The sequence below is a fragment of the Eptesicus fuscus genome, chromosome 11 (genome assembly GCF_027574615.1).
Source record: "Eptesicus fuscus isolate TK198812 chromosome 11, DD_ASM_mEF_20220401, whole genome shotgun sequence".
Taxonomy (NCBI): domain Eukaryota; kingdom Metazoa; phylum Chordata; class Mammalia; order Chiroptera; family Vespertilionidae; genus Eptesicus; species Eptesicus fuscus.
In genome coordinates this window covers 7535837-7559165 of record NC_072483.1, presented here as the reverse complement: position 1 = coordinate 7559165, position 23329 = coordinate 7535837, and the positions used below count along the sequence as shown (strand labels likewise).

The 23329-nt window shown below is 47.3% G+C and overlaps 1 protein-coding gene across 1 annotated transcript in view; it reads right to left on the bottom strand.

Moving 5' to 3' along the window:
• The window catches only part of CLASP1 (cytoplasmic linker associated protein 1), a 254968-nt gene that overhangs the window by 2761 nt on the left and 228878 nt on the right, over positions 1-23329 (bottom strand). Inside the window, exons 36-37 of the mRNA XM_054723340.1 lie at positions 9750-9956; positions 8423-8539 (exon numbers count right to left, since the gene is read on the bottom strand). Coding sequence (XP_054579315.1) covers positions 8423-8539; positions 9750-9956 — 324 coding nt within the window. The remainder of the gene's footprint in view (positions 1-8422; positions 8540-9749; positions 9957-23329) is intronic.

Sequence of the window (23329 nt, the reverse complement as noted above, 5' to 3'; positions counted from 1 at the left end):
CAGATAAAATAGAATTTAAATCAAAAAAGGCTACAAGAGACAAAGAAGGAAATTATATATTAACAAAAGATCAATACAGCAAAAACATAACAATTACAAACATTTATGCATCTAACATGATATAAAATACATAAAGTAAAACTGACAGACCTGAAGGGAGAAACAGTTTTACAACAATAATTGGAGATTTGAATAACCCACTCTTAATAATGGAAAGAACTAAAAAGAAAATGAGAAAAAAAGAAAATAAGAAATAAAAAGAAAAAAAAAAAGAAATAAAAAGAAAATAAGGATAAAAAAGGCTCGAACAACACAATAAGCCAACTAGATGTAACAAGCACACAGAGCATTCTACCAAACAAGAGAACGCACACTCTTCTCAATGCACACGGAACATTCTCCGGGACAGACTATATGTTAAGAAACAAATTAGATCTCAAGAGATTTTTTTTTTTTTCCGAGAGAAAACACTGACTTGTTCTATTTATTTATGCTTTCATTGGTTAATACTCGTATGTACCTGATTGGAGATTGAACTCACAACCTTGGCATATCGGGACAATACACTAACCAACTGAGCTACCGGGCCAGGGCCTCAACAGATTTTAAAAGATAAATATCATTCAAAGTATCATCGCTGGCCACAATGAATGAAGCTAGAAATCAGTAACAAAAAGAAAACTATAAAAAAAATCCCTAAATCTGTAGAAATCACCAATGGATCAAAGAAGAAATCACAAAGAAAATTAGAAGATACCTTGAAACAAATGAAATGAAAACAAAACATACCAAAACTTAGGAGATGCCTCAAAAGCAGTGCAAAGAGGGATATTTACAACAGTAAATGCTTATATTAAAAAAAAAAAAGATCCCTTAACATTAACATTACTTTACATTTTAAGGAACTAGAAAAAGAATAAACTAAACCCAAAGCTAGTAGAATGAAGGAAATACTAAAGATTAAGCAGAGATAAATGAAACAAAAACAGAGAAATATCAATGAAACCAAAAGTTGATTCCTTCAACAACAACAAAATCAACAAAATTGACAAACCTTTAGCTAAGCTGACTAAAAAAAGAAGACTCAAATAACTAAAATCAGAAATGAATGTGTGTACATTATTACAGATTCTAAAGAAATAAGAAATATTACAAGAGAATACTATAAACAATAGTACACCAACTAATTAAGGTAACTAGATGAAATGGATAATTTCCTAGAAATACAAAGCCTACCAAGACAGAACCATGAAGAGAAAGACTAAACAGGCCTATCACTAGTAAGGACACTAAACTGTAGTAAGAATTCTCCTGACAAAGATCAGATGGCTTTACTTCAAATGTTCTACCAAACATTTACAGAACTAATATAATCCTTCTCAGATATTTCCAGAAAACTAAAGAGAAAAGAACACTTTCAGACTCATGCTATGAAGTTAACATTGTCCTGATACCAAAGTCAGGTAAAGACATTACAAGAATACTACAGATCCCTTATGCACAGTTATGAACATTGATGCAAAAATCTTCAAGAAAAGGCTAACAAACAGTATTTGACATCATATTAAAAACGTCATATAACATAACTGAGGATAAATTCCTGAAATGCAAGGATAGTTCAACATATGAAAATTGATCAATATTACATACACATCACATTAACAGAATGAAGAAAAACCCCACAATTATCTCAATTGATGCAGAAAAAAATGACAGAATTCAATACATTTTCATGATAAAAAGACTCAAACTAGGAATAGAAGGAAACTACCTCAACATATCCAAAGCTACATATGAAAAGCCCACAGCAAAAATTATGCTCAATGGTAAAGACAAAGCCTTTTTTCTAAGATTACGAACAAGGCAAGGATGCCTGCTTTTACCAATTCTACTCAATATAGAACTATAAGTTCCAGCTAGAACAATTAGGCAGGAAAAAGAAATGAAAGGCATTTACATTAGAAAGAAAAAAGTAAAATTATCTTTGTTTACAGATGATTTTATATGTAGAAAATCCATAAGATTCCACACAAAAAGTTAAGAGTAATAAACAAATTGAGGAATGTAGCAGGATACAAAAACCAATGACCAAAAACCAGTTGCATTTCTTTACACTAACAATGAAGAGAAAATTAAGAAAACATCTCCATTTCTAAAAACATAAGAAATAAAATACTATAACTAAACCTACGAAGTGAAAGACTTGTAAAATGAAAACTGTAAAATGTTGCTAAAAGTAATTAAAGACACACATAAATAAAAAAGACACTCAAGCCGAAACCGGTTTGGCTCAGTGGATAGAGCATCAGCCTGCGGACTCAAGGGTCCCAGGTTCGATTCCGGTCAAGGGCATGTACCTTGGTTGCAGGCACATCCCCAGTAGGGGGGTGTGCAGGAGGCAGCTGGTCGATGTCTCTCTCTCATCTGATGTTTCTAACTCTCTATCCCTCTCTCTTCCTCTCTGTAAAAAAACAATAAAATATATTTAAAAAAAAAAAGACACTCAATGCTCATAGAATTTAAAACAATTGTTAGGATGCCAATATGACCCCCAAAAGCTATCTAAAGTCAATAAAATCTCTCTCAAAATCCCATTGAGCGTTTTACAGAAATGAAAAATCAACCATAAAGGAGAACAAAAATGGGGGCGTAGGTAAACAGGGGTCCTCGCTGCCTCCCACAACCACAGCAGAATTACAAGTAAAATAAAGTACAAACATCATTCAGAACCACCTGAGATCCGGCTGAATGGAAGCCCTACAACTAAAGAAGAAGAAAGTACATGGAGCTTGGTAGGAGGGGCGGGGGCATGGAATAGGCTGGTCCAACACCCACATGTGGCATGTTTTTACTTAATTTTTATTTATTTGTTGTTATTGTTATTACTATTATCATTATTATCTTAAATCCTCACCTGAGGATATTTTTTCCATTGACTTTTAGAGAGAATGGAAGGGAGAAGGAGAGACAGAGAGGAATTCCAATTGGTTGCCTCCCTCATGCCCCGACCAGGGCTGGGAGTCAGCAACCAAGATGCGTTCCCTTGACTGGAATCAAACCTGGAAGGCTAAGGCTCTATCCCCTGAGCCACACCCGCCAGGGCTGTGGTGTTTTTAATTGGGAGGGAGATCTCTGCTGCGGAGACCTCCCATGAGAAGCAAGGCCTCCCAGCCCCACACCAGCCCTCCAGCCCAGGGTTCCACAGCTGGAAAGAGAAGTCCCCTAACTTCAGGCTGTAAAAACCAGTGGGGATTGTGGCTGAGTGACTCGGAGGGTGCTGGAGACCCAGGCAATCCCTCCTAAAAGTGCTGGAGCACCGAATTACTAGGGATCTGATCCCTCTGGGATCCAGCACTGGGGCAATGGTTCAGGGGGATTCAGGACATACGGAGAGGAACTGGATTGTCTGCACTGAAAGAAGAACTCAGGGGCAGTGTTCTCCCAGACAGGGGTGCTCACAGGGGTCATTGTTCCTATGCTGAGACCTCCCCATTTGCAGAGCTGCCTGCAGCCATATCTGAGTTTCCATCAGTGTGGTTCACACTGTTCCCTCTGCCCTGGTGATCCCCTGAGACCCTGCCCCACCCAAGCTGTTTACAGCAGCCTTTCCATATAATGGCCTATCCTGGCTCAGGCTTCAGACATTCCTAAAACCTCTCAAGCAGCAGCCTGCATCAGCATGCCCCATACTTATCAATAAGAGGCCCAAGACCTGGTACTAGCAGCAGCCTGCCTTGCTTCACAGCTTGGCCTCTCCTGGGCACTTCCTAGCCCAATACAAGTAGCAGCCATCTGCAGATCTCTCTGTAGCTCCTGCCTGGTGGTCCCAGGCAGTGGATGACTTTGCATCTCCCGGGAGGCCCCATAGCCAGTGCATCCAGTGGACAGCTTCTGACCAGAGCAGATTACAACTCTACACATCCACAAGCGACACACCTAAGGGGCTGACTCAGTGAGCACGAAAGCCAAACTGAAGCAAGTCCTGCTCCATAGGGGTGTCTCCTGCACAGCAGCTCTTCCACTGTAGTCGCAGCTGGTCCTCACAGCCAATTGGCCTGAAGGTCAAGTACTGCCAGTGACACCAACAGCAATCAAGGCTCAACTACAACAAGACTATGCACACCACACAGGGGTGCACCTAAAGTGTCCACAGCTCAGGTCACTGGGGAGTCCGTCACTGGGCCCTACAGGAGACCTACTACATACATAAGAGGCCACTCCACCAATTCCAGGAGACACAGCAGCTCTACCTAATACATAGAAACAAACATAGGGAAGCAGCCAAAATGCAGAGACAAAGAAACATGTCGCAGATGAAAGAACAGAAGAAATCTCCAGAAAAAGACCTAAATGAGATGGAAGCAAGCAAACTACTGGATATAGACTTCAAAACAATGGTTATATAGTTGCTCAAGAATCTTAATGAGGATGTCAAAGACCTAAAAAAGGACCAGAGAGAAATAAGGATACACTAACTGAAATGAAGAATATTTTACAGCCAATCAAAAGTAGAGGATACTGAGAATCAAATCAGCGATATGAGGAAGGAATAAACACCCAATCAGAAGAGCAAAAGAATCCAAAAATATGAAAATAGTGTAAGGAGCCTCTGGGACAACTTCAAGCGTACCAACATTCGCATTATGGGGGTGCCATAAGGACAAGTGAGCGCGAGGTACTGAAAACCTATTTGAAGAAATAATGACAGAAAACTCCCCTACCTGGTGAAAGAAATATAAGTCCAGGAAGCACAGTGAGTCCCAAACAAGAGGAACCCAAAGAGGCCCACACCCAGGCACATCATAATTAAAATGCCAAGAGGTAAAGACAAAGAGAGAATCTTAACCCTTTGCACTCTCTTGCTTTTTCTCGATTCCTGCTACCGATGCTAACCGTGTCGAGTCACACTCGACATCCAAGTACAAAAGGTTAAAAGCAGCAAGAGAAAAGCAGTTAGTTACTTGCAAGGGAGCGCCCATATGACTGTCAACTGATTTCTCAACAGAAACTATGCAGGCCAGAAGGGAGTGGCAAGAAATATGCAAAGTGATGAATAGCAAAGACCTACAACCAAGAATATTCCACCCAGCAAAGCTCACATTTAGAAATGAAGGTCAGGTAAAGAGCTTAATGACAAGAAAAAGCTAAAGGAGTTCATCACCACCAATCAGTATTACATGAAATGTTGAAGAGGAAGAAGAAGGAAAAGATATAAAAAATATGAACAATAAAATGGCAATAAATATATATCTATCAACAAGTGTATCTATAAATCAAAATAAACAAACAAGGAATCTAATGAACAAAATAAAGTGATGAATAAAATAGAACCAGAATTATGGAAACATGGAACAGACTGATAAATCTCAAAAGGAAAGGGGCAGAGGGGAGCAGGAAGCGATTAAACAAAAAACTTATATATACATGCATCACCTCTGGAGACAGACAATAGGGTGGTGAAGGCCTGAGGAGGAGTGGGAACCAGGTGGAGGTGGACAATGTAGGGATAAAAGGGGTACATCTGTAATACTCTCAACAATAAAGATTAAAAAAAACAAAACCCACATAGTGTGCTGTCCTAAAGAGAGACATATAGACCAATAGAACAAAACAGAGAGCCCAGAAATAAACCCTCACATAAGTTGTCAAATGATTTTGACAAGGGTGCCAAGACCATTAAATGAAAAAAAGGTAGTGTTTTCAACAAATAGTATCGAGCAAAATGAATATCTACAAGCAAAAGAATGAAGTTGGACCCTTACCTAACACCTATGCAAAAATTAACTCAAAATGGATCAGAGACCTGTGTGTAAGAGCTAAAATTATAAAACTCTTAGAAGAAAACATAGGGGAAAAGCTTCACAACACTGGATTTGGAATGATTTCTTGGATATGAGACCAAAAGAACAGCAACAACAACAAAATTTTTTTTTAATTGAACTTCATGAAAATTTAAAATTTTGTGCATAAACAGACAAGGAATTAATACCCAGAACTTAAAGAGAACTTCTGAAACTTAACAGTAACAAAAACCAAACAATCCAATTCAAAAAAGGGAAAGGACTTGAATAGACATTTCTCCAAAGACAGACAATTGGCCAACAAGCATATAAGAAGATTCTCAACCCACCAATCATTAAGAGCATGCAAATCAAAACAGCAATGAGATACCACCTGGCCCCAGTTGTTAGGATGGCTACTTATCAAAACGAGAAAATAACAAGTGTTAGCAAGGATGTAGAGAAATTGAAATCCTTTACACTTTGATTGGGCGTGTAAAATGGCGTAGCCACTGTGGAAAACAGTTTGGCAATTATCATCTGACCCGGTAATTCTAGTCCTGGATATACCCAAAAGAACTGAAAGTAGGGACTCGAAGAGATATCTGTCAAACACCCATGTCCATAGCAGTGTTCTTCACAACAGCCGAAGGTGTCAACAACTCAAGTGTGCATCACCAAGTAACCAAAATGCTGTCTGTGCAACAAACGGAGTACTTTACTGAGCCTTAAGAAGGAAATTCTGACACGTGCCACACATCGCCAGGCACAAAAAAGACACACACTGCATGATCCCACTTACATGAGGCACCTGAGGAGCCAGTTCAGAGAGACAGAGAGTAGAATGGTGGTTGCCAGGGCTTGGGGTCGGGGGTGGGGTGGGTGGTGGTGGTGTCACTGTTAACGGGGAGAGCTTCAGTTTTACATGAAGAGTTCTGAAGACGGATGGTGGTGACGGTTGTACAATATGAATGCACTCAGTGCCAGTGAATCGTACACTTGAAATGGTTAAGAACGTTTAGCTGGGGGTGGGGAAGGCCTGGCTCCTGGTCAGGACCTGGGCTCCAGACCCAAGGCCCCCACTGAGAGGGGGCAGCAGCAGGGCTGACTGAGGGCGGGGATGAGAAGACACCTGTAATCCTCAGCTCCTCACGAGAAGGGCCATGTGAGATGACGGCACAGCTCCCTCGTCAGGAAGGTACAAAGTGCAGACAAAGCTGAGCTCTGACTACGTGACTTATGGATGAATTGCCTGTTTTATAAATCGAACTCCCTTTGTCTTCTAGGCCTTCACTGCGGCCAGGAACCACCCACAGGCCCCTGATGGAGGCAAGAGGGGAGGGGGTTCCCGGCCTAGCACACGCTGGGACTCTCAGCCCAGTCCTTCCCGATGGGGGTCAGGAAAGGGATCAGTGAGGAGGCTGTCTGGGAGCAGAGGGGAAGGGGAAGCTGGAATGGCATCGGGAGCAGCAGTTTCCAAACCCCTCACCACATCTGCTGCACACATCTCCCACCTCGATGCTCATTTCTGTCTGCAAGGAGAGTGGTTCTTAACGGGGGCCGTTTTGTCCTCCAGGGGATACCTGGCCGTGTGCGGAGACTTGTGAGTCACAACTGAGGGGCAAGGGGCGCTACTGTAATCTATAGGTGGCAGTCAGGGACGCTAAGTTCCCTACAACACATTGGACGCCGCCCCCCCCCAGCGTCTGCCCAAACACACACACACACACAGTGGCCTGAAGTGTCAGCTGTGCTGAGGGTCCCACAGGCAGTGCTCTGGAAAGGCGGGCAGAGGCAGCTTTGCTGGGAGCTCTGGGAAAGCAGGACTCCTGCTGTGTGCCCCCAGTGTGTCAAAGGACCAGCGCAGGCGTCACCGCTGATTCCTCCTTTCCTCGGGAGCGAGGTCAGGCGCCGCTGCCAGGCCCCTCCCCGCAGGCCGTCCTGGAGCAGCTCGGGCCTTCTCCACGGAGGTGATCGCCAAGGCACCCCCTCCCACCCTCGCCTCTCCGGCCAGAGCTTCGGTTTCTACCTGCTCTCACTAGCAGGCTCAGCAGATCTGAGTTTATTTTTAAACCGTAAGCACTCCAGCCAATAGTCCCTTTTCCTAGTTTCTGCCCGATTCTAAACTACTCTTAAAGAAACATGAGTGGCAGCACAGGGAGTTGAAATGCTGGCTTCTGGAGTTAAGACCCCGTATGCTCTCGGCAGGTTAACCGCGGGGTGCCTGTCCTTAGCCACAGGGATGCTGTCGGGAGTAAATGAGCCAACACCACCAATGCAGGGAATGGTGCTGGGGCTTGGGGGGCACGTGGTGCGAGTCGGCCACCAGTACTGTGGGCGCCCCGAGAACCCAGTTCCGACCCAGCAAGCTGCTAACCGAGCAGGCAAATCTCCTCAGCGTTTCTGTGAAAGAAGACAGCTGGTTTCTAAACAGTCCTTCCCTACAAGAGACCCCGCTGCAGCTTACCGTGACGTCACTACCTAGCTGGTCACTTTCACCTTCAGGAAAACGCTTTCGGAGAAATGAGGCCCAACGACAGCACACAGGGTGGGGCAGCCTGCGGGCCCAGGGCTGCGGACAGCGAGTTCTGACAGGCTGGCAGAGCCCAGGCGGCGCCTCAGCCCCGGAACAGGATCCATACCTTGCTCCCCGTGAGCTGTGCGAGGTGAGGTTTCAGCTCTTCTCCGATTACGGAATAAATTGCCACCAAGCAAAACACACTGGCCTTCCGCACACTACTTTCAGTGTTGTCATAACCCTACAGTCAGAGGGGACACAAAAGGAGACGAGATCAAAGATGTGCTTCACCGTCAGTATTTCAACATTTCCACAAGTGCCCTTAGAGTTCAACCTTGGACTTGTCGACAACACCAGGGTATAACTCAGCTCTGCGCCTGAACCCAGAGAGCTTTCCGGCGGCTGGGAGCTGCGGCCGACCTCCCCGCCCCGCCCGGGCCGCTGCAAGGAGCTGCCACAGCAGCCCCCCAAGCAAGAGAGACAGGACAAGAAACAGGTGAAGGGGGACAGCAACCTGCTTCCTCCGTACGGTTCCCGATGGCAAAACAAGTCTCACGTGTGAAAACCCTCTAAAGAAGTGGGAACTACTCACCCTCGTGCCGGGACATCGGTTAGCACCCGCTAAGCTGGACTTCACCCTCCCGTCGCCTCATCCCCACTCCACCCACACCCGATGGACCTGCCTGCTGTTCCCCACGCAGACCCCAGACTTCCCAGCCACTGCCGTGCCCTCTGCCTGGTGTAAGCAGCATGCCTTTAAACCCCAGGCCCCATGCTCAGCGAACAGCAGCACCGCGCATGGCTGATTTCTCTACCCTGCCCCAGGGAACTCTCTCCAGGACGCCACGCGACACCGCCTCCCGGATGAGCCCTTCTCTCTCTGCTACCTGCCGGGAATCGCCTCTCCTGCTCGGTTCCCAGCTGACAGCTCGCACCTCCCTGGGCACAGCCCCGGCATCTCCGCTCGTCCATGCAGGCTGCCGACCCCTGAGGTGATGCCTAGCAGTGGAGACCATCTTCCCCCAGAGCCTACCTAACTCAATGTCTCATGCTCAGGAGGGTTTCAATCCACATTTGCTGGGTAGGTGAAAGCAAGGACCACTGTCTGATTTCCCACTCCAAGGGCCAACTGGCCAGGGTTGAGGCCCACAGATGCGCAGTAAGGGTTTGTTGAAGGAATGGACAACAACAAAAACGATCCAAACATGTTTACAGTAAACAGAGCTCATTCTCGAAGCCCAGCTCCCGGCTGCCAGGACCCCTCCTTGCTGCACTCAGGGGAGGGTAGATTGGGAGCCGAGAAAACACGTGAGGCAGCCACACCACACAGCCTTCCAGGTTCTGAAAACAGGTCACCTCCCGACTTTCCCTACCTGCCCCGCTTCAAGCGAGCCAGGGAAGCCAGGCCCCGCTCCCAGCCGCCCAGCCCGCAGGCACCGCGCCCAGCCCACCTGCAGCAGGCCCGGGATGATGTCAGCCAGCAGCTGCAGCAGGGACTCCCTGGCAATCCTCTCGACGACCTTGGTCTGCATCTTGATGGCAGCCAGGTTGATGGGGTAGTCGGCCGTCTGGATGATGGGGCAGAGCACCTTGATGCACTGCTCCGGGTGGATGGAGCTGGCCAGAGTGGACGCAGCTTCCTCGGCGGATCTCACCACCTGAAAGACAGGTCCCCCCGAGCGTGAGCGCCGCAGCCAGGAGCAGTGCTGCCTAATTCTGGAGCCGAGCGACATGCTTCGCTCAATGCCACCATCACTTCCTCGGGACAACGTTGTTCGGGCAGTTTGAAGGGTAATTTTACAGGGGTACGGAGGACCTGGGAAGGCGGGTACAGTGGATTTTGGCAAAAACCTCAGAAAAGTGGTTCTCCGAGTGCAGCCTGCCCCGCCCCTCCACCGCAGCAGCAGCCGCGACCTCGTTAGAAGGGCCACCTCCCGGGGTCCCAGACCTGCGGCCTCAGGCTGTGGGCTGGGCTGGCAGCTGTGTCCAGCGCGCAGAGACTCTTAGGTACAGGGACGTGGAGAGTCTGCCTGAGATCGGACCTGAGAACAGAAACACCCCCACGCCTGTGGGCCCACAGCAGGAATAACGAGAAACGGAAGGAAGTCGGAGTGGCCACAGCACTCGGGTTCCAGCTGCAGGGAGGGTCCCGAGCAGCCTCTGGGGAAGCTGCTCATCCGGCTCACACGCGCACCTCACCGCAGAGGAGCAGCTGACCTCTGAGGGGCCCCGGCGCATTGGGACACAAGAAGGGCCACGGGCACCCTGTCAGAGGGGAAGCCAAGTGCAAAACCCAGAGAACAGGACGAGCAGGGGCTTGGGCTCAGAGAGCTGGAAACAAACCCCAGCCCACCATTCACACATGCTAACCCCACTCCTGGCCCGTAAAAACAGATCATGTGAGGAGGGATGGAGATATCTGGCCAGTCAGTAATGACAGTAACTACTATTGGTAACAAGGAGTACATACATAAATATGTGAAGACACCAAACCGTAAACAGGCACGCATTTCCTTACAAACACAGTGAGTCTAGCACATTTATCCTCGGGCCAGCCCGCCCTGTCAGAACCACGCCACAGTCCCCAGCAAGGCTGGCCCGCCCTTCTCCCTTCTGCCGGAGGACTTGTTCTGTTTAAAGAAGCTGAATTCTCAAAGTCACCTTTCTTTCTTGTTGGGGACCTCTTGGGCTTTCCCCGAGAGGACCATGCCTCCTTCAGGCATGACCAAAGGATACGTGTCTCGTTAAATAAGATCACCGCTCACCCCCCATCACCTGGTCAGCAAGCTCCTGGCCACAAAGCACACACCTGCAGAGGCACATACTGGGATTATGCATTAATCCTCTAAAGAGCCAAATGGACACCCAGGTTAGCACGGTTCAAGGGCAAAAGTGTATGCATGTGAGGACACAGGTGTGAAGAACACCCAAGATTTGCCTGTGCTTCCTACATACGTAAAAGGCCAGGCTTTGCTGCAAAGCACAGCGGAGAGGTAATTTTAAGAGTCATGTTCTACCCTCAAAAAGCTCATACGTTTCTTAAGATTGTCACAGCCCCGGCAATTTTTTTTCCTCACCACCCTTCGCCCTGCCTTCCCGCTGTGCTGTGTGCATCCATTCAGTCCTATGTGTCAGGGGCTAGCTCAGAGCTCAGACCAGAGGTGCCGACAGTGGCCCCGGCCTTGCCCTCAGGGTGCTGGGCAGGTGGGGTGGTCCATACAGAGGGCGGCGTGAGGCTGCAAAGGCCCAGGAAATGGCGGCCGAGGCCACGGCAGCGGGTGGGGCCAGGTGGTGGGAGTCTGCGACCTGAGGAGCTTCTTGCAGTTGGCCAGGACTGGGCAGAAGGGATGGGAAGTAGGATGACTGTCGTAGGACTCTCCGGTGTTCGGCAGGAATTCTTCCAGCTCGAGCGCTCCCGGGCCTACAGAGCCAGCGCCGCCGGCCTGGGAGCTGAGCTGGCCACAGCAGAACGGGCTTCCGTGCGCCCCAATGTAAGTGGGCGGGCTTCCCTGTCAGCAAGTATGACCGAGTCACATCTACGGCTCGCCACTTTGGTTTACGGACACATGGATATGAGAGTATTTAAAAGAAACCCACGGTGAGCTTTTCTTGGCAATTCAATCTCCTGCAAAGTGCAGCTTTTCCTACACCGATGCCCTGAAAGTAGCGTGCTGTTTGGCCCTGGTGTGCACACATGACCTTTACCCCTTTACCCCAAGAAGGCGATGTTCAGGTTTGCATGGCACATTCTCAACCTCAGAGAGCAGTACCACACACAAACCTCAGCTCGATCCTCTGGTGAGGAAAGTCACAATTTTTAAAAACTCTAAAAGGAGGATTTAAAAATACAGACTAGCCGAAACCGGTTTGGCTCAGTGGATAGAGCGTCGGCCTGCGGACTCAAGGGTCCCGGGTTCGATTCCGGTCAAGGGCATGTACCTTGGTTGTGGGCACATCCCCAGTAGGGGGTGTGCAAGAGGCAGCTGATCGATGTTTCTAACTCTCTATCCCTCTCTCTTCCTCTCTGTAAAAAATCAATAAAATATATTAAAAAAAAAAAAATACAGACTACCCTGGCTGGGCAGCTTAGAACATCGTTCCGATAGCCCAAGGGTGCATGTGTGATCCCCAGTCAAGGCACATACAAGAATCAACCAACAAAGGCATCAACAAGTGAAACAACACATCGATGTCTCTCTCGCTCTCAAATCAATAAAAACCCCCACTGTTACCGTTCCTTGGATGAGAGAGGTATACGAGTGACCACACCTAGGAAACACGTGAAGGCTACCAGCAGGCCTTGCTGAAGGGACACAGCGGCTGGCCGGGAGCTGGGGCTGCCAGAGCGCGGAGCTCTGTCCAGAGGATGCCTCCTGCCTGGCCTACTGCCCACACCGAGGGTCTGCCCACTCCAATAATCCCTCTAACACGCTACCCTGGTGACCATGCCGACGCCCTTCAATCAGCACGGCGGGCCAATGGGGCCTGGTTTCGGCTGGTCCTTCTAGCTGAACTTCCCACTGTGCCCTGGTAATGCCGAGCTGAGGGCCCGCCCTGCACAGGCCCGGCCGGCCAAACCTCAGTGCCCACGTCTAGTCCCCGTACCTTCCCTGAATGTGGATCATGCCTGTCCTTCACCTGGCTAGGCCTAGCCACCCCTAGGACCCACTCGCTTTAGCAGAACTGCAGGAAGCTCTGTGCGCATCTGCACACCGCACCCAGACACCCGCTCGGCGTCTGCCACCTGACTGCCTGCACCCAGACACCCGCTCAGCGTCTGCCACCTGACTGCCTGCACCGACACCCGCTCAGCGTCTGCCACCTGACTGCCTGCACCCAGACACCCGCTCAGCGTCTGCCACCTGACTGCCTGCACCCAGACACCCGCTCAGCGTCTGCCACCTGACTGCCTGCACCCAGACACCCGCTCAGCGTCTGCCACCTGACTGCCTGCACCCAGACACCCGCTCAGCGTCTGCCACCTGACTGTCCGCACCCAGACACCTGCTCAGCGTCTCTGCCACCTGACTGCCTGCACCCTGACACCCGCTCAGCGTCTCTGCCACCTGACTAGCAGCTGCGGGAGGGCCAGCACGCACCTCAGCCACTGTGCTCTCCCCCACGTCCAGCACAGGCCATGTCCACTGTACATTAGGGACATGATAAATGTCTGTCAAACTAACTTTCCCCTCGTGCATGTAGTTGTAAAGCACTCACAACTGGCAAAGTCGCCCCTCGCCATGCCTCGCTGGTCTGCATCCACAGGCTCCATCTAAGGAGCGCCCAGCCATTGAGGAGGAGGCAAGGTATCTACCCATGACCAACGTGAGCCTCAGGAAAGCCCCTGCACCAGAGGGCACCATTCCAGAGCCCCATACTGCAAAGGACAACACGGATCTGCTCTTCGGAAAAGACTTCCGTTCCGGTGAGCGTCTCCCTGCAATGCTGTTTAAGAGGGCAGCATGTCCTGGGAGAGCTCCATCATGCGGCGCGTGATCATCAGCTCTTCTTCCTCCTCAGCTCCTGCACGCCACGCGCTGAGCGCGCCCGCTCTCTGAACCGATGCCTCCCACGGAAGCAGTCACTGCACAGCGCCCTGACATGCCAGCCAGAAAGCTGCGCTCTACCAACTGAGGAAACGGTGGGTCTCAGCTCTTCAACTTGGGAAAAACAAAGGATCAGAAAACAATGATTTCACTGATATACCCAAGTTAGAAAACAGTGATGTACAGAAACAGACGTTTAAGATCCCAACAGGAGCCCTCGCTGGTGGCTCAGTGGATAGAGCATCGGCCTGAAATGAAGGGTCCCTTGTTCCATTCCAGTCAGGGCACATGCCTGGGTTGCGGGCTCGATCCCCAGTAGGGGGCACACAGGAGGCAGCCAATCAATGATTCTCTCATCACTGATGTTTCTCTCCCTCTCCCTTCCTCTCTAGAATCAATAAGAAGACCCCAACAGGAGATGGGAAGCAGCTGTGGGTGGAAAGACGTAGGCTTTAGGGACAGACTGAGATTCAGGCTCAGCAGGGGCCCTAACAGTCACAACAGGAGCAAACTAACCCTCCCTGGGCGCCTCCCAGGAGTCTCCGAGCACAGACAGGAAGCAGCGGCCAGGTTCACGTGAGAACTGCCGCCGGTTCCTCCTCCCCTCCAGGCTCTCTGTGCTCCACTGTCATCGGTGCAGTGAGCTGCTGCGGACACAGACGGCTTCAGATCTACGGAACTCACACCCAAACCAGAGACCTTCCTTCTACAAAACTCCACGGCAGGAAGCAGCTAATCCAATGCACCTAACACAGGGAGGCTTCTAGAATTCCCGAAAGCAAAACGCAGACGCAGCGCCTCCAGATGGGCGTGGCGGCACTCCCTCGCTGTGGTCGTCCCCAGGACAGCTCTTCCTGCCAAGGCAGGTGGGTGCTCCTGTACATGCCAAACCCCGGCTCTGGCAGGCTGCTTCAATCAGGGTGAACTTTAGGTTTTGCCCTGAGTTCTATGTAACAGAAGAAGCAAAGATTAGCAACGTAAGCCATGGAGAGCAAAAGTAAACATGGCAGCAGCAGGAGGGAGGGCAGACTGTTTAGGAGACGAGGTGTCGAGGTGTCGGGAGGAGGCAAGGACTTAGAAAGGGGGTTGGGCATATGCATGAGAGACAGCAGATTAAAGAGGCTTTTGGATCATAATCCACCTTGAAGCTATCACAATTATTCCAATTCTGGTGATGTTTCTAGTCTGGTTAGAAACAGGAATTCTTCCTTCTCAAAGTTAGTGAAATAATAGTGTCTAGCTAGGAAAAGCATCATTTCCTTATCTAACTTTTTTAAAAAATGAGATCATTACTCAGAATATTGGAGAACGTTTGCTTAAAGATAAGGTTTCTTTAGGAGCAAAGAACTTGTCAAAATTTGAACTGCATGTTTTAATAAGTCTGATCTGGCCCTGTCACAGACACATCAGGACAACGGGCTCAATACAGACATAAATAAACAAACAAGGCAATAAGCAGGTGCCCAGAATCAGAGCGCTCTTCCCAGTGGGCACTCCGGGCTGAGCTCTGCAATCACCTGGGAGCCAGGGAAAAGGTGGGTGCCACCTCCCAGGAAAAGCTGGGAAGACCTTCTAAAAATTGGTTTGACAGCGTTTTAGGCCAATTATGTTTTGGTAAGACAGGCTCTGCTAAAAATTCTGGGATTTCGGTGCAGCGTCCACTCGGCCTGGACCCAGCACGCGAGTCCGCACTTCGCCAGCTCCGTCCAGTGGAGGAGGGAGGAAGCAAAGCTCCCGGTTCAAAGTGTGAGACCTGAGTTTGGACCCGGATCTGTCGTCTGGTGATCTTGGGAAAACTTATTTTACTTTCTAGGCCCCAGTCCCCCCATCAGTAAAATAAGGGGGAGAATCAGAAGAATTTTTACATTACTTTGGGTTTCAAAACCTTATCTTCTACCCCTACTGGTTTATACTCCCCCTAGACACACCCCCCACACACTCGAGGAGGCAGACTGAAGGAGATGGTCTCACCGCGCAGCCATCGCAGCCTGGCCTGGAAAAGCAGACTCTGGGCTCAGCCTGCCCCGTTCCAACGAGCGAGGGCTCTCAGGTGGGAGGCTTACTGTGTCTTACCCCCAGGAGGCGGACTATAGGCTGGTTTTGAATTTTTGCTAGAAAGCATTCACTTACAAAGGAAATGGGCTTCTGGCCACATCTCAAGATCGGGCCCATGAAAAACTGCAGGTTCACAATCTGCCAAGGTGTAGGTGTGCTCCTCAACAGCCAGTCCCACCAGCTGGAGGCTGGATGAGAACAGGCACTCCTCCAGTTCCCTCCCCCCGCCCCCTCACCCCCCGCCCCCGCCCCCACCACTACCAGGGAAGAAACACCACGGTCCAGGGTCCACAGGCATAAAGCGGTTTCCCAGGTTCACGCCCTGCACTGTCCTCAGAGCCACCGACCGGCCGCGGCTGCTGTCACCAGGGCTCCGAGGCCATGCCCAGCACAGGATGTGCTGACAGTGGTTTCCGTGGCTCTGAGCAGCACATCACTCACTGCGCTGCCTCTGACACTCACCGCTGTTCTCTGGCTGCGGGCTTTGTCCAAAGGACTGCGTGAAGCAGAAGCCAGTACACTGGCCCCAGAAAGTTCTCTTTCATTTTAAAGTAACATTGGTCACTGTCTCTCCTTAAAGTCATAAAGCATTTAATTAACTAGGAATTAATTAAAAATTAAAAATACGCCCCCTGGAAATTTAACAGTGGCTGCTTTATATTGACGGAGGACTCGAACTTCCCCACACAAGCCGCACCACCTGGGGCTGGACTCCCACACGCCACGCGCCAGGATGTAAAGCGATGGTGACGCTGCCTCTGCTGACAGGCCAGTGCAATCAGCACGTACTAATGACCAAACGTCTCCATTACAGGTGATCCGTAAGAAACGGACTGGGTTCTTCTTTACGTTTATTTGCAAGACACGAGAACTGGGAGCCACAGCATCCTTACACTCAGTGTGCACAAACCATTAGTCATTAGCGTACCAACTCTTTACCACGTAGCGAGCCTCCTGAGAGGGACGGGCTGTCCGGCAGCAGTTTAGGAGCGGTCTGCGCGCAGCAGGCATTTGGAAGCACATCTCCTCGTCACTGTCTCTCCTTCTCACAGTCACGCTCGCGCGGGGCACAGAGGAGGTGGGAACAAGCTGCGGAGCTGGGGGTGCAGAGGCTAGACCCAAAACAAGGCTTCCTGCCTCGATTCAGACCTCACACTGACCCCGGAGTCTCGTTCATTGCATGAGTTCTCTTATGAAATCCTCTCTTAATCAAGGAAGGCGAGACTCTGTACCCCTCCCCACAAACAGATGACAAACTGGGAGATGAGAAGGGTTAGTAGTTTTCTTGCAAAACAGAAAATGGGCTTGAGCCTTTAAAAGACCACTGTCAAAAGCCTTAGCCCTTTCCAAGTGTTTGCTAAAGCTAACCCTTCTGTAACCACAGTAACTCCACTAAGGAGGCCCTGAGATGCTAGAGCATGTTTTATTTACTGAGAAGGTAAAAGACGAGGACTTGGAGAATGAGAGAGATTTACTTATTCAACTAGGAAACATGAAAACATGCCCAAGCTGGCCAACACTGCCCTTTAAAATAAAACTCGTAACTGGCATCACAACCCTCTGTCTTGGCTACTGTGGAACGAGTGTCAGCGCAGGATGCAGATGCCTGAGGTAGACTCGGTGCCTGGTACATTTTCAATATTTAAAAAACAGGTTTGCACGCACAACTCCTCTTAAAAGACTCCAAGAAAACAGACCGTGGCTCATAAGATAAACACACCATCTTATATCAGCTGTGCCTTATTCATCTTCCATAGCGCTTTTATAATAATTTCAATTTATAGTAATTGCATTTCAAAACGTTGCCCTTCATTGCTACAGTCCCACAGATGGAACACCAGTGTGCACCATGGCGTGGCCACCACCACAGCGGGCGAGGGAAGACATGGGTGCCAGGTGTGCCCCGTGCCAGCCTCTCGGCCTAGTGCTCTTCCCCACCCGCCGAAACCCAGGTCCTGTCTAGGAATCCAAACCAACTAGCGTCTCAAGAGAGGGAAGCCCCGGGATGGCACACTCTGAAATACTGATTAACAGGAAAGCAGACTCCTGCCTCCTGGCTGAGGCAGTAACTGGGGCTAGAGACATAAGTGTCCAAATGATGTGTGAATAAGTGTCTGCAATGATGAGAAAGTACGACTAGAGTAATACTGTGTGCAATATCACATGCCAATACGATGGCCACAACACACATTATTTTGCCCTAAAAAACAAAAACAAGGAACAGAGACAGATTGGTTAAAATAAGAGCAAGACTAGAAGAATTTTAAACGGAAAGAAAAACAAAAACCATATGTAAAACCTAATATATAGGTGCCCAAGTTAGGAGCTTCTGGCAAAGCGAGAGCCACGCTTTGTCAGGGAAGCCGAGGGCAGCGCATCAGGGGAGGCTGCCAGTGCAGAGCGGGAGGCTGCCAGCAGCATTTGCTCCACCGCCTTCAGGCAGATCATCCGCGACAGGGTGCGGACACCCTTGTGCTATAGGAATTCAACGGCAACTGATGCCCTAAATTGACTTTAAACAGTAGGTATTCCTGCCTTTGTCCCTGAGGCAATTTAAAGGACCTCACACCTAAGAACGTTCTCTCCTAACTTTCTCATTTTGCCAGGAAAAAATAGTAAGATCTCTCAAGTAAACAGCAAATGGATTACTTAATTCTGTTAACTTGTACTTCTGAGGGCCCACGTCAGTCTCAGAGTTGAAGATCAGGACGCCCACTTTAAAGACAGACCTCTTTCAAAGGGGCAGCCAGCAAGTGCCCACACTGCAGATGGCTCAGGTTCACCTTAACGCCACATGCTCATATGTCCTCCCAGTGAAACACCTGATGTCATATATGCAGAAGAACACCAATTTTATTTTGCTGTTTTGTTCATGTTTTCTCATTAAGAAGTTATTTAGTTAAAAAAAAAAAAAAAAAAAAAACAGGAAAAGAGGAAAAAAAGTCAGCACAAGTCAGTTGCCTCTTAAAACAGACACATCACCAGTTTGTATCTTGGTTCTGCCAGTAGTCACCATGCATTAGCTGGCAAATTACGGCACCTCCTGTGACCCTCTTCCCTCACCCGGGAATAATTTTGTTGACTATATTAGTTCATCTCGTCCTCAGATTTAAAAAAAAATAAAAAAATCTTCACCCAAGGATATGTTTATTGATTTTAGAGAGGGAGGAAGAGAGAGAAACATTGATCAGTTGCTTCCCATACACACCCCAACTGGAGATTGAACCTGCAATGAAGGCATGTGTCCTGACCAGAAATCGAACCTGCAACCTTTTGGTGTATAGGACGATGCTCCAATCAACCGACCCACCTGGCCAGGGCTGGTCCTCACATTTTTCAAATGAGTTATTTAAGTAAAAAGTATTTTGTTCAAACATGAGTGATTATCATCATCACACAATCAAGCAAGATTTCGAAAGCCTAAGTTATTGGTTTGCAAACACTTGCATCACTGAAGATTAAAAATGGCAGCAGAGTAAGTGGATGCTGCACAGACATGCTCCCAGGAACAAACTGGAATTACAACTGAAATACAGAAAAACTTCCTGAATAATCAATGGAAGACTTGCTGGAGAGAACCCTGATACCTGAGGACCAAGAGTGGAGACCACATAGAGACTGGTAGGAGGGGCAGAGGCACCAAAGGACTGGCTGGGCTCCCACAGACAGCAACTGAGTTCCAGAGAGGTATCTCAGCTGTGGGGGGGATGCCACTGAGAACTCTGGGATCTAATTCCCAAGCTGGGGTCCCCAGAAGAGAGCATCAGAACTGAGGAGGGTACCCATATAACATCTGGCTGTGAAAAGCAGCAGGGTGCTGACTGACAGATAGTAATAGCTGAAAATTCAGATACCCTTTTAAAGGGCCAATGCACAAAATTCCCTGTGGAGCCACCCATCTTGTGCTCTGGCAGAGGGAGGGTGAAGTGGATTGGAGCTTTGAAGGTAGACATCAGGACTAGGGACTTAAGTTTCCTGGGCTGAGTTATTCCCTCACACAGCAGAAAAGATCTTTCCCACATAGACATCTTCCTTGCCTGGGGGGAAGACAGTTGACACATTCTACTGGAAAACACCTTGCCCTGAGGCCACTTAAGAGATTAATAGTAACAATTAGCCTCCAGGCAGAAGCAGCTGCCCCACCCTGTTGAAAAAAACTCTCGCCACACCTAAGGACAATTGCCTGGGGGCAATTAAAGTTGGAATCCAATTAGTCTGTAGGCAGAGGCAGTCTCTGGAGGCTTTGAGTCTTTGCCTGATCTAATTAGTCAGGAACAGCCTTTAACACTCTCCTGCACTAGAGATTGAGAGGTGCAGAGGATCTATCTAATACATACTCACAAAACCAAACAGAAAACCAAAATGAGGAGACAAAGAAATAACCCCCAAATGAAAGAACTAGAAAATTCTCCAGAAGCAGAGATAAATGAAGCAGAGATAAGAAATTTATCTGAAACAGAGTTCAGAGTAATGGTGGTAAATATGCTTAACAGTATGAAAAAAGATGTAGTAACTATGAAAAAAAGAACAGTCTGAGATAAAGAATGACACAACACAAAGAACATACTAGGTGTACCAGTTAATAACGTGGATTTTTTCAACAGATGGAGTTAACATATTGATATATATGCGATTTAATATGTATGCTATTTTGTTGTATTGACAGCAAGCTTCAAAACTTCATGTGTCAAATTTGCTAAAAGTGTTAACATCATAGACATTTTGATGCTTAAAAATGTTGAATTTCATGCCAAAAAAAGCATTTGCGGGAAGTTTTAATTCATTATTTTGAAGAAAAAGTTATCGTATACTTTGGGAAGCTTATGATGAACATGCTCCATCTCAAGATACTTGTGAATGCTGGTTTAAATACTTTAAAAGTGATGATTTCGATGTGAAAGACAAAGAATGTCCAGGTCAACCAAAAAAGTTTAAAGACCAACAATTACAAGCATTATTGGATGAAGATGCATGTCAAACTCAAAAACAACTTGCAGAAAGATTAAACGTTGCTCAGTAAACAATTTACGATCATTTACAATCATGGGAAAGATTTTAAAGGAAGGAAAATGGGTGTCACATCAACTGAATGAAAGACATGGAAAACCGAAAAGTCATCAGTAAAATGTTGCTTCGACAGCACAAAATGGAAGTCTTTTTTGCATCGAATTATGACTGGCAATGAAAAGTGGATTTATTTTGAGAATCCCAAACACACAAAATCATGGGTTGATGCAGGTCAACCATCAACATCGACTGCAAGGCCACATTGCTTCAGAAAGAAGACAATACTCTGTGTTTGGTGGGATCAGGAAGGCGTGGTGTATTATGAGCTTCTAAAACCAGGTAAAACTGTTAATACTGATCGCTACTAACAAAAAATAATCAATTTGAACCACGCTTTGATCGTGAAACAACCAGAATGGGCCAGAAGACACAGCAAAGTAATTTTGATTCATGATAACACACCATCATACACTTCAAAACCAGTTAAAAGATCCTGCCTGGGAAGTATTAACCCACCCGCCGTATTCACTAGACCTTGCTCCTTCAGATTACCACTTGTTCCGATTGATGGCACATGCACTTTCTGAGCAGCACTTCAAAACATACGAAGAAGTGGAAAATTGGGTCTCTAAATGGTTTGCCTCAGAACAAGAAAAGTTCTATTGGGATGGTATCCACAAATTACCTGAAAGATGGGGGAAATGTGCAGCTAGCGATGGACATTACTTTGAATATAGCACTTTTTATGTTTCTCTTGAAATTGTCACGTTTTCTTTCATTACAAAATCTGCCATTATTAACCGGTAGACCTAGTATTGGAAAGAATACACAGCAGATTAGGGGAAGCTGAGAACTGAATCAGTGAATTAGAAGGCAGAGTTGAAAATATCACTCAATCAGAAAACAAAAAAGAAAAAACAATTAAAAAACAGGAGGACAGATTAAGGGAGATGTGGGACAACGTGAAACATAACAGTAGTAGAATAGCAGGTGTGCCAGAAGAGGCAGAAAGGGAGAAAGGCATAGAGAAGGTGTTTGAAGAAATAATGGCAGAAAACTTCCCTAACCTGGTAAAGGAAAAAGTCACACAAGTTCAGGAGGCACAGAGAACCCCAAGCAAGAAGAACCCAAACAGGCTCACGCCCAGACACATCATAATTAAATGCCAAATCTTAAAGACAAAGAGAGAATCTTAAAGGCAGCAAAAGAAAACAAAACTGTTACCTACAAAGGAGCTCCCATAAGGCTGTCACCTGATTTCTCATCAAAAACTCTACAACCCAGAAGGGAATGGCATGAAGTACTCAAGGTAATGGAAAGCAAGGATCTGAGACCAAGATACTACATCCAGCAAGGCTATCATTCAAAATAGACAGTCAAATAAAGAGCTTCCAAGACAAAAAACGGCTAAAGGAGTACATCACCACCAAGCCAGCATTACAACAAATGCTAAAGAGACTGCTGTAATGAGAAGAAATGGAGAGAGAAAAATAGGCATACAGAATTAAAATGGCAATAAATAAGTACCTATCAATAATAACCCTAAATGTAAATGGACTAAATGCTCTAATCAAAAGGTGTAGGGTAGCAGAATGGATAAAAAAACATGACCCAAACTATATGCTGTCTACAAGAGACCCACCGCAAAACAAAAGACTCACACAGGATGAGAGTGAAGGGATGGAAAAAAATTTTCCATGCAAATGGAAAAGAAAAAAAAAGCTGGAGTAGCAATATGTAGTAGTAAAATGAAGGCCATCACAAGAGACAACAAGGGTCACTACATAATACTAAAGGGATCGATCCAACAAGAAGATATAACCCTGGCAAACATATATGCACCCAACATAGGAGACCCTAAATATATAAAAAATCTTCTAGAGGACTTTAATGTAGAGATCGACAACAATACAGTCAGAGTAGGGGACTTTAACAACCTGCTGACTTCACTGGATAGATCTTCCAGACAAAAACTTAACAAGGAAACAGAGACTCTAAAGGACACACTAGATCAGACAAGAAGAAAATATAAAAGCATCCAAGTCCTAGTTGGTTTGGCTCAATGGCTAGAGCGTCAGCCTGTGGACTGGAGGGTCCCAGGTTCTATTCCAGTCAAGAGCACATTCTCAGGTTATGGGCTCGATCCCCAGTAGGGGGCGTGCAGGAGGCAGCCGATCAATGATTCTCTCTTGTCATTGATGTTTCTATCTCTCCCTCTCCCTTCCTCTCTGAAACCAATAAAAACATTTAAAAAATAAATAAATAATAAATAAATAAATAAATAAATAAAAGGCATCCAAATTGGAAAAGAAGAAGTGAATCTGTCATTATTCGCAGATGACATGATATTGTACATAGAAAACCCCGAAGACTCCATAAAAAAACTACTAGACTTGATAGATACAAAATTAAAACCCAGAAAT